The 16,008-nt window shown below is 43.5% G+C and overlaps 1 protein-coding gene across 1 annotated transcript in view; it reads left to right on the top strand.

Annotated features, from left to right (window-relative positions):
- Positions 1-16,008, top strand: part of ZC3H13 (zinc finger CCCH-type containing 13) — a gene marked incomplete in the record, with an annotated part of 366,958 nt that overhangs the window by 319,430 nt on the left and 31,520 nt on the right. Inside the window, 1 exon segment of the mRNA XM_053708001.1 lies at positions 11,984-12,147. Within this exon segment, the coding sequence (XP_053563976.1) occupies positions 11,984-12,147 (164 nt within the window).

Here is a 16,008-nt window from a genome sequence, read left to right as displayed (position 1 = left end):
ATGCAGTGATAGCGACTGGTATCAGGCTTATTAATAGAGATACATACTCTTATAAAAATGTAATATAAAACGTTTGCTGGCATGTTTAATCGTTTTTATATGTATTTGGTGATAAATCTTATTGGGGCCTAGTTTTTTTCCCACATGGCTGGCTTGAATTTTGCCTAGAAACAGTTTCCTTAGGCTTTCCACTGTTGCAATATGAGTGGGAAGGGCCTATTTTAGTGCTTTTCTGTGCAGCTAAAATTACTGACACAGACATCCAGCTTCTTCCTGCTTGATCCAGGACATCTCTGGAGGGCTCAAAAGGCTTCAAAGTCGTTTTTGAGGGAGGTAAAAAGCCACAGAAGAGCTGTGGCAGTTGTTGTGACTGTTTGAAAAAAAAAAAAAAAAGGGTTTGTCTTTTATTATTCTGTTTTGGGTATTAAGGGGTTAATCATCCATTTGCAAGTGGGTGCAATGCTCTGCTAACTTGTTACATACACTGTAAACATTTCGTTAGTGTAACTGCCTTTTTTCACTGTTATTTCAAATTTTGACAATTTGTGTTTCTTAAAGGTGCAGTAACGTTTTTCTCTTGTTAAGTGTGTTCAGTCCACGGGTCATCCATTACTTATGGAATATATTCTCTCCCCAACAGGAAATTGCAAGAGGATCACCCAATCAGAGCTGCTACATAGCTCCTCCCCTCACATGTCATATTCAGTCATTCTCTTGCAACTGAAAAGATAGGACGTTGTGAGAGGTTCTGTGGTGTTTTTATACTTCAGTCAAAAGTTTATTTTAAAATGACACCGGAGTGTGTTGTTTATTCTCAGGCAGTATTTGGAAGAAGAATCTGCCTGCGTTTTCTATGATCTTAGCGGCAGTAACTAAGATCCACTGGCTGTTCTCGCATATTCTGAGGAGTGAGGTAACTTTCAGAAGGGAATGGCGTGCAGGGAACCCTGCAAACAAGGTATGTGCAGTAAATTATTTTTCTATGGAATAGAATTGACTAAGAAAATACTGCTGATACCGATGTAATGTAAGTAAAAGCCTTTAATACAGTGAGAGCGACTGTTAACAGGCTGATTTAAATATATACAGTAAAGTAATTTTCTAAGGAATGGAATTTGACTGAGAAAATGCTATTAATACTGAAGTGATGTTATAAGCCTTAAATGCAGTAGGAAGACTGGTATCAGGCTTATCAATAGAGATACAAGCTCATTAAAAAAGGGATGTTTAAAACGATTTTACTGGCATGTTTATTCGTTTTGTGAGGTACATTGGTGATAAAACTTGTTGGGGCATAAAATTTTTCCACATGGCATAGAAACAGTTAACTGACACTCCCAATATTGTAATATTGAGTAGGAGGGGCCTATTTTAGCGCTCTTTTGACACAGTAAAAAATTCAGGCTCTGTCTTCCTGCTTCCTTCTGCTGGACCCGGGTTGTCTCCAGACAGCTTAAGGGACTTCATAAGTCATTTTGAGGGAGGTAATCAGTCACAGCAGACCTGTGACAGTGGTTTTTTGACTGTATTAATAAACTTTTTTTTTTTTTGCTTATAAAAACCGTTTGGGTTTTAAGGGGTTAATCATCCATTTGCAAGTGGGCGCAATGCTCTGCTAACTTAATACATTTACTGTGAAAATTTGTTTGCTATAACTGATTTGGTTCATTGTTATTTCAACTGTGACAGTTTTCTGTGCTTCTTAAAGGCACAGTAGCGTTTTTCTTTATTACTTGAAAAATTATTTACAGTGTTTTCCAAGTCTGCTAGTCTTATTGCTAGTCTGTTTAAACATGTCTGACACAGATGAATCTGTTTGTTCACTATGTTTAAAGGCCACTGTGGAGCCCCACAGAAACATGTGTACTAAATGTATTGATTTCACTTTAAATAATAAAGGTCAGTCTTTATCTATAAAGGAATTATCACCAGACAACGAGGGGGAAGTTATGCCGACTAACTCTCCTCACGTGTCAGTACCTTCGCCTCCCGCTCAGGAGGCGCATGATATTGTGGCGCCAAGTGCATCAGGGACGGCCATACAAATCACCTTACAGGACATGGCTAATATTATGAATAATACCCTGACAGAAGTATTATCTAAATTGCCAGAATTAAGAGGCAAGCACGATTGCTCTGGGGTAAGAATAGAGCGCGCTGGTGCTACAAGAGCCATGTTCGATACTGTGTCACAGTTTGCAGAACATGAGGACGGAGAGCTTCATTCTGTAGGTGACGGATCTGATCCAGGGAAACCGGATTCAGAGATCTCTAATTTTAAATTTAAGCTTGAGAACCTCCGTGTATTGCTAGGGGAGGTTTTAGCGGCTCTGAATGACTGTAACACAGTTGCGATTCCAGAGAAATTATGTAGGCTGGATAGATACTATGCAGTACCGGTGTGTACCGACGTTTTTCCTATACCTAAAAGGCTTACAGAAATTATTAGCAAGGAGTGGGATAGACCTGGTGTGCCCTTTTCCCCACCTCCTATATTTAGAAAAATGTTTCCAATAGACGCCACTACACGGGACTTATGGCAGACGGTCCCTAAGGTGGAGGGAGCAGTTTCTACTTTAGCCAAGCGTACCACTATCCCGGTGGAGGATAGTTGTGCTTTTTCAGATCCAATGGATAAAAAATTGGAAGGTTACCTTAAGAAAATGTTTGTTCAACAAGGTTTTATCTTACAGCCCCTTGCATGCATTGCACCTGTCACTGCTGCTGCGGCATTTTGGTTTGAGTCTCTAGAAGAGGCCATTCACTCAGCTCCATTGGATGAAATTATGGACAAGCTTAAAGCACTTAAGCTAGCTAATGCATTTGTTTCTGATGCTAAACTAACGGCTAAGAATTCCGGTTTTGCCATTCAAGCGCGCAGAGCGTTATGGCTTAAATCCTGGTCAGCTGATGTGACTTCTAAATCTAAATTACTTAATATTCCTTTCAAGGGGCAAACCTTATTCGGGCCCGGCTTGAAAGAAATTATCGCTGACATTACGGGAGGTAAGGGTCATACCCTTCCTCAGGATAAGGCCATATCAAAGGCCAAACAGTCTAATTTTCGTGCCTTTCGAAACTTCAAGGCAGGAGCAACGTCAACTTCCTCCGCCCCAAAACAGGAAGGAACCGTTGCTCGTTACAGACAGGCCTGGAAAACTAACCAGTCCTGGAACAAGGGCAAGCAGGCCAGAAAACCTGCTGCTGCCCCTAAGACAGCATGAAGGGATGGCCCCCTATCCGGAAACGGATCTAGTGGGGGGGCAGACTTTCTCTCTTCGCCCAGGCGTGGGCAAGAGATGTCCAGGATCCCTGGGCGTTGGAGATCATATCTCAGGGATATCTTCTGGACTTCAAGGCTTCTCCTCCTCTAGGGAGATTTCATCTTTCAAGGTTATCAGAAAACCAAATAAAGAAAGAGGCATTCCTATGTTGTGTACAAGACCTCCTAGTAATGGGAGTGATCCACCCAGTTCCGCGAACGGAACAAGGACAGGGATTTTATTCAAATCTGTTCGTGGTTCCCAAGAAAGAGGGTACCTTCAGGCCAATTTTGGACCTAAAGATTTTAAACAAATTCCATCATTCAAAATGGAAACTATTCGGACTATCCTACCCATGATCCAAGAGGGTCAGTACATGACCACGGTGGATTTAAAGGATGCCTACCTTCACATACCGATTCACAAATATCATCATCGGTTCCTAAGATTTGCCTTCCTAGACAGGCATTACCAGTTTGTAGCTCTTCCCTTCGGGTTGGCTACGGCCCCGAGAATCTTTACAAAGGTGCTGGGCTCTCTTCTGGCGGTTCTACGACCGCGAGGCATAGCGGTGGCTCCGTATCTAGACGACATCCTGATACAGGCGACAAGCTTGCAAATTGCCAAGTCTCATACAGAGATAGTTCTGGCATTTCTAAGATCGCATGGGTGGAAGGTGAACGTGGAAAAGAGTTCTCTATCACCTCTCACAAGAGTCTCCTTCCTAGGGACTCTGATAGATTCTGTAAAAATGAAAATTTACCTGACGGAGGCCAGGTTATCAAAACTCTTAAATGCTTGCCGAGTCCTTCATTCCATTCCACGCCCGTCAGTGGCTCAGTGCATGGAAGTTATCGGCTTAATGGTAGCGGCAATGGACATAGTGCCATTTGCGCGCCTGCATCTCAGACAGCTGCAATTATGCATGCTAAATCAGTGGAATGGGGATTACTCAGATTTGTCCCCTCTACTAAATCTGGATCAAGAGACCAGAGATTCTCTTCTCTGGTGGTTATCTCGGGTCCATCTGTCCAGGGGCATGACCTTTCGCAGGCCAGATTGGACGATTGTAACAACAGATGCCCTTTCCTAGGCTGGGGCGCAGTCTGGAATTCCCTGATGGCTCAGGGATCCTGGACTCAGGAGGAGAAACTCCTCCCAATAAATATTCTGGAGCTAAGGGCAATATTCAACGCTCTTCTAGCTTGGCCTCAGCTAGCAACACTGAGGTTCATCAGATTTCAGTCGGACACCATCACGACTGTGGCTTATATCAACCATCAAGGGGGAACCAAGAGTTCCCTAGCGATGTTGGAAGTCTCAAAGATAATTCGCTGGGCAGAGTCTCACTCTTGCCACTTGTCAGAGATCCACATCCCAGGAGTGGAGAACTGGGAGGCGGACTTTCTAAGTCGTCAGACTTTTCATCCGGGGGAGTGGGAACTCCATCCGGAGGTATTTGCTCAACTGGTCCATCGTTGGGGCAAACCAGATCTGGATCTCATTGCGTCTCGCCAGAATGCCAAACTTCCTCTTTACGGTTCCAGGTCCAGGGACCCGGGAGCGAAGCTGATAGATGCTCTAGCAGCTCCTTGGTTCTTCAGCATGGCTTATGTGTTTCCACCGTTTCCTCTGCTCCCTCGACTGATTGCCAAGATCAAACAGGAGAGAGCATCGGTGATCCTGATAGCGCCTGCGTGGCCATGCAGGACCTGGTATTCAGACCTAGTGGTCATGTCGTCTTGTCCTCCATGGACTCTACCTTTTGAGGAAAGACCTTCTAATACAAGGTCCTTTCAATCATCCAAATCTAATTTCTCTGAGACTGACTGCGTGGAGATTGAACGCTTGATCCTATCAAAGCGTGGTTTCTCCGAGTCAGTTATTGATACTTTCATACAGGCACGAAAGCCTGTTACCAGAAAAATCTACCATAAGATATGGCGTAAATACCTGTATTGGTGCGAATCCAAGAGTTACTTGTGGAGTAAGGTTAGGATTCCAAGGATATTGTCTTTTCTCCAAGAGGGTTTGGAAAAAGGCTTATCAGCTAGTTCTTTAAAGGGACAGATTTCTGCTTTGTCTATTCTTTTGCATAAGCGTCTGGCAGAAGTTCCAGACATCCAGGCTTTTTGTCAAGCGTTAGCTAGGATTAAGCCTGTGTTTAAAACTGTTGCTCCTCCGTGGAGCTTAAACTTGGTTCTTAAAGTTCTTCAAGGAGTTCCGTTTGAACCCCTTCATTCTGTTGATATTAAACTTTTATCTTGGAAAGTTCTATTTTTGATGGCTATTTCCTCGGCTCGAAGAGTCTCTGAATTGTCTGCCTTACACTGTGATTCTCCTTATCTGATTTTTCATTCAGACAATGTAGTTCTGCGTACTAAACCTGGGTTTTTACCTAAGGTAGTCTCTAACAGAAATATCAATCAGGAGATTGTTGTTCCGTCATTATGTCCTAATCCTTCTTCAAGGAAGGAACGACTTTTGCATAATCTGGATGTAGTCCGTGCCCTGAAATTCTATTTACAGGCAACTAAAGATTTTCGTCAAACTTCTTCCCTGTTTGTCGTTTACTCTGGACAGAGGAGAGGTCAAAAAGCTTCGGCAACCTCTCTCTCCTTTTGGCTTCGTAGCATAATACGTTTAGCCTATGAGACTGCTGGACAGCAGCCCCCTGAAAGAATTACAGCTCATTCCACTAGAGCTGTGGCTTCCACCTGGGCCTTTAAGAATGAGGCTTCTGTTGAACAGATTTGCAAGGCTGCGACTTGGTCTTTGCTTCACACTTTTTCAAAATTTTACAAATTTGACACTTTTGCTTCTTCGGAGGCTGTTTTTGGGAGAAAGGTTCTACAGGCAGTGGTTCCTTCCGTTTAAGTGCCTGCCTTGTCCCTCCCATCATCCGTGTACTTGGCTTTGGTATTGGTATCCCATAAGTAATGGATGACCCGTGGACTGAACACACTTAACAAGAGAAAACATAATTTATGCTTACCTGATAAATTTATTTCTCTTGTAGTGTGTTCAGTCCACGGCCCTCCCTGTCTTTTTAAGGCAGATCTAAATTTTATTTAATACTTCAGTCACCACTGCACCCTATGGTTCCTCCTTTCTCGTCTTGTTTTGGTCGAATGACTGAATATGACATGGGAGGGGAGGAGCTATGTAGCAGCTCTGATTGGGTGATCCTCTTGCAATTTCCTGTTGGGGAGAGAATATATTCTATAAGTAATGGATGACCCGTGGACTGAACACACTACAAGAGGAGAAATAAATTTATCAGGTAAGCATAAATTATGTTTTTATATTGCTTGTAAACTTGTTTAAAGTGTTTTCCAAGCTTGCTAGTCTCATTGCTAGTCTGTTTAAACATGTCTGACACAGAGGAAACTACTTGTTCATTATGTTTGAAAGCCATGGTGGAGCCCCATAGGAGAAGCTGCCTCTAAGACAGCATGAAGGAACGGCCCCCCTATCCGGCGACGGATCTAGTAGGGGGCAGACTTTCTCTCTTCGCCCAGGCGTGGGCAAGAGATGTTCAGGATCCCTGGGCGTTGGAGATCATATCTCAGGGATATCTTCTGGACTTCAAAGCTTCCCCTCTACAAGGGAGATTTCATCTTTCAAGGCTATCTGCAAATCAGATAAAGAAAGAGGCATTCCTACGCTGTGTGCAAGACCTCCTAGTTATGGGAGTGATCCATCCAGTTCCGCGGACGGAACAAGGACAGGGTTTTTATTCGAATCTGTTTGTGGTTCCCAAAAAAGAGGGAACCTTCAGACCAATTTTGGATTTAAAGATCTTAAACAAATTCCTCAGAGTTCCATCTTTCAAAATGGAAACTATTCGGACCATCCTACCCATGATCCAAGAAGGTCAGTACATGACCACAGTGGACTTAAAGGATGCCTACCTTCACATACCGATTCACAAAGATCATCGGTTTCTAAGGTTTGCCTTTCTAGACAGGCATTACCAATTGGTAGCTCTTCCCTTCGGGTTGGCTACAGCCCCGAGAATCTTTACAAAGGTTCTGGGCTCACTTCTGGCGGTTCTAAGACCGCGAGGCATAGCGGTGGCTCCGTATCTAGACGACATCCTGATACAGGCGTCAAGCTTTCAAGTTGCCAAGTTTCATACAGAGATAGTTCTGGCATTTCTGAGGTTGCACGGGTGGAAAGTGAACGAGGAAAAGAGTTCTCTATCCCCACTCACAAGAGTCTCCTTCTTAGGGACTCTGATAGATTCTGTAGAAATGAAAATTTACCTGACGGAGTCCAGGTTATCAAAACTTCTAAATGCTTGCCGTGTTCTTCACTCCATTCCGCGCCCTTCGGTAGCTCAGTGTATGGAGGTAATCGGCTTAATGGTAGCGGCAATGGACATAGTGCCATTTGTGCGCCTTCATCTCAGACCGCTGCAATTATGCATGCTGAGTCAGTGGAATGGGGATTACACAGATTTGTCCCCTCTGCTAAATCTGGATCAAGAGACCAGAGATTCTCTTCTCTGGTGGTTGTCTCGGGTATACCTGTCCAAGGGTATGACCTTTCGCAGGCCAGATTGGACAATTGTAACAACAGATGCCAGCCTTCTAGGTTGGGGTGCAGTCTGGAATTCCCTGAAGGCACAGGGATCGTGGACTCAGGAGGAGAAACTCCTTCCAATAAATATTCTGGAGTTAAGAGCGATATTCAATGCTCTTCTGGCTTGGCCTCAGTTAGCAACACTGAGGTTCATCAGATTTCAGTCGGTCAACATCACGACTGTGGCTTACATCAACCATCAAGGGGGAACCAGGAGTTCCCTAGCGATGTTAGAAGTCTCAAAAATAATTCGCTGGGCAGAGTACCACTCTTGCCACCTGTCGGCAATCCTTATCCCAGGCGTGGAGAACTGGAAGGCGGATTTTCTAAGTCATCAGACTTTCCATCCGGGGGAGTGGGAACTCCATCCGGAGGTGTTTGCTCAGTTGATTCATCGTTGGGGCAGACCAGAGTTGGATCTCATGGCGTCTCGCCAGAACGCAAAGCTTCCTTGTTACGGATCCATGTCCAGGGACCCAGAAGCGACGCTGATAGATGCTCTAGCAGCGCCTTGGTTCTTCAACCTGGCTTATGTGTTTCCACCGTTTCCTCTGCTCCCTCGACTGATTGCCAAAATCAAACAGGAGAGAGCATCAGTGATTCTGATAGCACCTGCGTGGCCACGCAGGACTTGGTATGCAGACCTAGTGGACATGTCATCCTTTCCACCATGGACTCTGCCTCTAAGACAGGACCTTCTGATACAAGGTTCTTTCAATCATCCAAATCTAATTTCTCTGAGACTGACTGCATGGAGATTGAACGCTTGATTCTATCAAAGCGTGGCTTCTCCGAGTCAGTCATTGATACTTTAATACAGGCACGAAAGCCTGCTACCAGGAAAATCTACCACAAGATATGGAGTAAATATCTTTATTGGTGTGAATCCAAGAATTACTCATGGAGTAAGGTTAGGATTCCTAGAATATTGTCTTTTCTCCAAGAGGGCTTGGACAAAGAATTATCAGCTAGTTCCTTAAAGGGACAGATTTCTGCTCTGTCTATTCTTTTGCACAAGCATCTGGCAGAGGTTCCCGACGTCCAGGCATTTTGCCAGGCTTTGGTTAGAATTAAGCCTGTGTTTAAACCTGTTGCTCCCCCGTGGAGCTTAAACTTGGTTCTTAAGGTTCTTCAAGGAGTTCCGTTTGAACCCCTTCATTCCATTGATATTAAACTTTTATCTTGGAAAGTTCTGTTTTTGATGGCTATTTCCTCGGCTCGGAGAGTCTCTAAGCTATCTGCCTTACAATGTGATTCTCCTTATCTGATTTTTCATGCAGATAAGGTAGTTCTGCGTACCAAACCTGGATTTTTACCTAAGGTGGTTTCTAACAAGAATATCAATCAAGAGATTGTTGTTCCATCGTTGTGCCATAATCCTTCTTCAAAGAAGGAACGTCTTTTACATAATCTGGACGTAGTCCGTGCCTTGAAGTTTTACTTACAAGCTACTATGGATTTTCGTCAAACATCTTTCCTGTTTGTCGTTTACTCTGGACAGAGGAGAGGTCAAAAAGCTTCGGCAACCTCTCTTTCCTTTTGGCTTCGGAGCTTAATACGCCTAGCCTATGAGACTGCTGGACAGCAGCCCCCTGAAAGGATTACAGCTCATTCTACTAGAGCTGTGGCTTCCACCTGGGCCTTCAAAAATGAGGCCTCTGTTGAACAGATTTGCAAGGCTGTGACTTGGTCTTCGCTTCACACTTTTTCAAAATTTTACAAATTTGATACTTTGCTTCTTCGGAGGCTGTGTTTGGGAGAAAGGTTCTTCAGGCAGTGGTTCCTTCCGCTTAATCCTGCCTTGTCCCTCCCATCATCTGTGTACTTTAGCTTTGGTATTGGTATCCCACAAGTAATGGATGATCCGTGGACTGGATACACTTAACAAGAGAAAACATAATTTATGCTTACCTGATAAATTTATTTCTCTTGTAGTGTATCCAGTCCACGGCCCGCCCTGTCCTTTTAAGTCAGGTCTAAATTTTAATTAAACTACAGTCACCACTGCACCCTATGGTTTCTCCTTTCTCTGTTTGTTTTCGGTCGAATGACTGGATATGACAGTTAGGGGAGGAGCTATATAGCAGCTCTGCTGTGGGTGATCCTCTTGCAACTTCCTGTTGGGAAGGAGAATATCCCACAAGTAATGGATGATCCGTGGACTGGATACACTACAAGAGAAATAAATTTATCAGGTAAGCATAAATTATGTTTTTTACTTTACTGTCCCTTTTATTCATTGCATTTTTATATGAAGCTCCAGTTCCATACAGCTTCTAATTTTGTTTAACCCCTTAATGACCGACTACGTACGTCCTCAAAAAACATACAGTTAATGTCTGAGGGTGTACGTCGTCGGTATTGGAAAGTTGTGGAAGCGATCCTGATCGCTTCCAGCCTCTTTCCGGTTATTGCAGTGATGCCTCGATATCGAGGCATCATGCAATAACACTTTTTCCCCATACGATGCAGAGAGAGCCACTCTGTGGCCCTCTCTGCACCGGCCATCGATGGCCGCAATTGTTGGTGAGTGGGAGCTGATGTGTGAGGCGGGTGGGCGGCCATCGATGGTATGTTGCAGCAAGAGGGGGGCGGGATCGTCGGGGGCGTGCACGGGGGGGGGGGGAGCAGGTGGGAACCGCTATACTACGGAAAATTGTATCTGAAATCTCAAAAGTGGGAGAGAGGGGGGTTTGAAATAAAAAATAAAATGTATTTAAAATGTATTTAAATGATCTGGGAGGGGGGGGAAGCTACACTACAGAAAAAAAAGTAAAATAAAAAAAAATAATCTTTTTTTGTAAACTGGGTACTGCCAGTACCCAAGATGGCTCCTAATAAGTTAGAGGGGGAGGGTTAGAGAGCTTTTTTTTTTGGGGGGGGGGGTATCAGGGAGGTTGTCGGCTAAGGGGGGGGGATCCTACACACCAGCATATGTAGATATACTTTAAAAAAAAACCATACCTTTTATTTTAGTACTGGCAGACTTTCTTCGTTCTTAAGATGGCGGGACAATTGTGGGGTGTGGGAGGGAAGAGTGCTGTTTGGGAGGGATCAAGGGGGGGGATGTGTCAGGTGGGAGGCTGATCTCTACACTAAAGCTAAAATTAACTCTGCAAGCTCCATACAAGCTACCTAATTAACCCCTCCATATATGTCTGCTATTTCTGAACAAAGGGGATCCCAGGGAAGCATTTACAACCATGTGTGCCATAATTGCACAAGTTGTTTGTAAATAATTTCAGGGACAAACCTAAAGTTTTGAAAAAAAAAAATATATGGTGGCATGAAATATACCAAAATGGGCATAGATCAATACTTTGAGATGTCTTCTAAAAAAAATATTTACATGTCTGGGGATATTCAGGGATTCCTGAAAGATATCAGTGTCCCAATTTAACTAGCGCGAATTTTGAAAAAGAAAAAGTGGTTTAGAAATGGCAAAGTGCTACTTGTATTTATTGTCCTTTAACTTGCAAAAAAAGCAAAGCACATGTAAACATTTGGTATTTCTAAACTCTAGACAAAATTTAGAAACTATTTAGCATGTGTTTTTTTTGGTGGTTGTAAATGTGTAACAGATTTTGTGTGTCAAAGTTAGAAAAAGTGTGTTTTTTCCCCTCATATTTTTTTTAATAGTAAATTATAAGATATGATAAAAATAATAGTATCTTTAGAAAGTCCATTTAATGGTGAGCAAAACGGTATATAATATGTTTGGGTACAGTAAATGAATAAGAGGAAAATTACAGCTAAACACAAACACCGCAAAAATGTAAAAATAGCCTTGGTCCCAAACGGACAGAAAATTGAAAAGTGCTGTGGTCATTAAGGGGTTAATGTTCCTTTATTTAAAAGTTATCCATTTAAATTTGCAGTATTCCTGTTTTTGAAGGTTTACAAATGTGTAATCCATTCTTTACACGCTAGATGGAGTGCTATGCATTCTAAGGTGCATATATCTTAGAATATAACTTAGTTTCTTTAATAGAAAAATGCTACATTTCTCAACCTTACTCTTCTTTACTATAATGTAGAAAGTAATGGGAACATTTTATGTATAGGGTATATGTAAGGTATAGGAATATAACTAATTTCTGTGATGATCTCTGTTATATCTGATCCCTCTTTAGGTGCAGATACTTTGTTTGAACATGAACTAGGTGCATTAAATATGGCTGCATTGCTTCGGAAACAGGAGAGAGCTGGTTTGCTCAGTAACCTTGGACCTTGTTGTAAAGCACTTTGTTCTAGAAGAGACCTTGCTATTCGAAAACAACTTGTCCAAAACGAGAAGGTAATTAAAGAGTTTGTAGCCTTTTGTACTTCCTCTTTTTGGAAACTAAATATAGCTTTGAGCAGATGTTCATGCTGAAAAGTACTATTGTAATTTCAAGTGGAAGAAAATATTTTCTCTTTTTCAATATTGTTTTTATAGCTTCACCTTTGTATTATACATATAATAATAATAATAATAATATTATTATTATTATAATTTATTTATAAAGCGCCAACAGATTCCGCAGCGCTGCCATGGGTACAAGGATAGAAGTACAACGGAGAAACAATACAATAAAAGACAAAATTTTACAGACAGATACAGGGGGATTTTAGGGCCCTATTCCCATGGGAACTTACAATCTAGATGGGTAGGAGGAGGGGAAACAGGAGGTGGGGACTGCAAAGGTGGGAATGATATTAGTGGGGAGATGAGGGCAACTGTTGGGTTAGTGAAGTTAATTTGTTAATGAGTCGGGTCATAGGCTTCCCTGAACTAAAAGGTCTTTAGGGAACTTTTAAAGGAGGAGAGGTTAGGGGAGAGTCTGACTGCTTGAGGAAGTGCGTTCCAGAGGGTTGGTGCCGCAGGAGAGAAGTCCTGTAGTCTAGCATGAGAGGAGGTGATGGTAGAGGACGCAAGGAGCAGGTCATTGTTGGATCTTAGGGGACGGGCTGGAGTATATTTGTTGATGAGTGAGGACAGGTAGGGTGGGGCAGCATTGGTGAGGGCTTTGTAGGTCAGGGTGAGAATTTTGAATTTAATTCTGCTGTGAATGGGGAGTCACTGAAGGGACTCACAGAGAGGTGCAGCAGAAACGGAGCGTCGAGAGAGGTGGATTAGCCTGGCAGATGCATTTAGGATAGATTGAAGGGGAGGGAGGCCAGTTAGCAAGTTATTGCAGTAGTCAAGTCGGGAAATTACCAGGGAGTGGATAAGCAGTTTGGTAGTTTCATCACTCAGAAATGGACGAATTTTGGAGATATTGCGTAGGTGGTTGCAGTTGGATGTGGGGAATGAAGGACAGATTTGTGTCAAGTGTGACTCCGAGGCAGCGGACTTTGGGTGATGGCGAGATAGTGCTGCCACCAACAGTGATGGAAAAATTAGAAACTGTAGTAGAGTTAGAGGGGGGATTAGAAGTAGTTTGGTCTTGGCCATGTTTATTTTTATGTGGTGAGAGGCCATCCAGGAGGAAATGCCAGATAAGCAGTTACTGATGTGAGAATTGACAGGAGGAGAGAGTGCAGGGGTGGAAATGTAGATCTGGGTGTCATCAGCATAGAGGGGGTAGTTGAAGCCATAGCTGTTGATAAGTTTACCCAGTGAAGAAGTGTAAATAGAGAAGAGTAGAGGACCCAGGACAGAGCCTTGAGGTACTCCAACAGCCAGAGGCAATGGAGAGGAGGAGCCACCAGCAAAAGAGACGGAGAAGGATCTGTTAGAGAGATAAGAGTAAATCCAGCAGAGGACAGTGTCACAGAGCCGCTGAGAGCCTGTAGGAGAAGGGGTTCAGCCTGTATATTAAGATAAAAGGTGAGCAGATGGTGGTCTGAGATGGGAAATGGGCGACAGTCAACATCTGGGAGAGAGCAGAGATAGGAGAATACTAGATCAATATTGTATCCATCGCGGTGGGTAGGGAATAGGGTGTATTGTGAAAGGCCGAAGGAGTTTGTGGGTGAGAGAAGTTTAGAGGCAGCAGGGGCAGGTGGGTTGTCAATGGGGATGTTGCAGTCCCCCAGAATTAGAGTAGGTGTATTTGTAGAGAGTAAGGAAGCCAGGCAGCAAAGTTTTCAAGTAATTGGGAGGTTGGTCCAGGGGGGCGATGGGTAACTGCCACTCAGAGAGAGAGAGGGGGGATAACAGGCGAATGCAGTGGACTTCAAAGGACGAAAAGGAGAGAGATGGAAATGGAGATAGATACTGATAGGAGCAGGAGGGGGAGAGTAAGAGGCCAACACCGCCACTGTGTCTCTCACCTGGCCTAGGTGTGTGGCTAAAGTGAAGACCACCATGTGTTAGAGCTGCAATGGAAACAGTGTCAGAGGAAGATAGCCAGGTTTCAGTAATTGCTAAAAGGTTGAAAGCGTTGGAAACAAACAGGTCGTGAACATTTGTAAGTTTGTTACAGGCAGAGCGAGCATTCCAGAGGGCACAAGAAAAGGGAGGGAATAGGCGCTGTGGGTTAATGGAGATGCCCTCGCTGCATTTCTTTTACAAGATATGACGAGTCCACGAATTTCATCCTTATGGGATTACGCTTCCTGGTCAGCAGGAGGAGGCAAAGAGCACCACAGCAGAGCTGTATATATAGCTCCTCCCACTCCAGTCATTCTCTTTGCCTGTGTTAGTGATGGGAAGAGGTAAAGTGAGGTGTTAGTTTAGATTCTTCAATCAAGAAGTTTTTTTGTTTTAAAATGGTGCGAGTGAGTACTATTTTTCTCAGGGGAAATCGTCAGTCAATAACTTCCCAAGAGGAGTGGAGACATCTTATTTTCTGCCTTGATTGTTGATGATCTTGGCAAACAATCTCTAAGATCCTGCTTGTTCCCACAGATCGATTGAAGGTAGTGTAAAGAACATCTTCAGTGTGGGGAACCGTGTCATGCTGCGTTCAGCATTGAGGTATGTTCAGTCATTTGCTTCTGGGGAGACTAGATACATCAGAACAGGCTAACATTATTCCCTGTATTGGGGAGGGATAATCGGTATGCCCTATGTAAAATGAAATGGTGTACCTGGAATTCCCTTTTCTTTTATTATTTATTAACTGTGTGTTTGTGCAGTGACTCTATGGTGTTCACTTATACTGAGTATGCTGTGTGGGCTGACGCTGGGAGATGCGGATTGTTTCCCAAGGGCTGTCGTTATCTGTAGCAGGCTAAGGGAGTGTGTGTTTAAGAAGGGCACATGGCGTTTTTTTCTTTATTTGGGTTATGTGAAAAACTACATGTTTTTCTTCCCATGCGGGTCTTAGTTGACTCGAGTTACGCCCGCGGTGGGCGGGGCCTAGTTTCGTTCGCTCAGCCACGCAGTAGTTATCCAGACCTCCGATCGGTAGCAGGATCCTGGTCTCCGGTGTGGCCTAAGTCAGTTTGTGCAGTTAAGGGTACAAAGAGACTTGGGAGCGCCGCTCACGGAAGATCAGTGTTTGTCTGGGGGCATGTAGGTGCCACAGCAGTGCTGTGGCGAGGTGCAAGTGTCTGGAGTTTTATTTAATTTGGTACATAACTGAACTGAACAAACGCAGTATTTGTTAAGTCTTGTATAGCACTTTTTATCGCTGCAAAGTTATTACTGCAAGCAGAAAAATTGTTGCGCTTTTATTTTTTAAAGGCACAGTAGGCTTTTTTTTATTTCAAATATTTTACTTTAAGTTTTTTACTTCAAGGTTAAATATATCAGGTAGAGAACGACTAATATTGCTATTGCTAGTCTGTTTAACATGGCTGAACTTCAGGAAAGTACCTGTTCTATGTGTTTAGATGCCAATGTGGAACCCCCTCTTACTTTTTGTCCCTCATGTACTGAAAGGGCCTTACAATGTAAAGAACAGATTTTCTTTAATGCAAGTATGTCTAAGGATGCTTCTCAGACTGATGAGAATCAGGGTATGCCGCTATTTTCTCCCCAAGCGTCACAACCTTTAACGCCCACCCAAGCGATGCCGATGCTGATTTGGGGGGTAGGGAACTTCTGTCTGAGGGGGAACTTTCCGACTCGGGAAGTGTGTTACCTCAGACAGACTCGGACGTCATGTCCTTCAGATTTAAGCTTGAACACCTCCGCCTGTTACTTCGGGAGGTTTTAGCGACTCTGGATGACTGTGACTCTATTGTGGTACCACCAGAGAAATTGTGTAAGATGGACAAATACTTG

Source organism: Bombina bombina, chromosome 3 (assembly GCF_027579735.1).
Source record: "Bombina bombina isolate aBomBom1 chromosome 3, aBomBom1.pri, whole genome shotgun sequence".
Lineage (NCBI taxonomy): Eukaryota > Metazoa > Chordata > Amphibia > Anura > Bombinatoridae > Bombina > Bombina bombina.
Note: the sequence above shows the minus strand (reverse complement) of the source record. Positions and strands in the feature narration are given on the sequence as shown.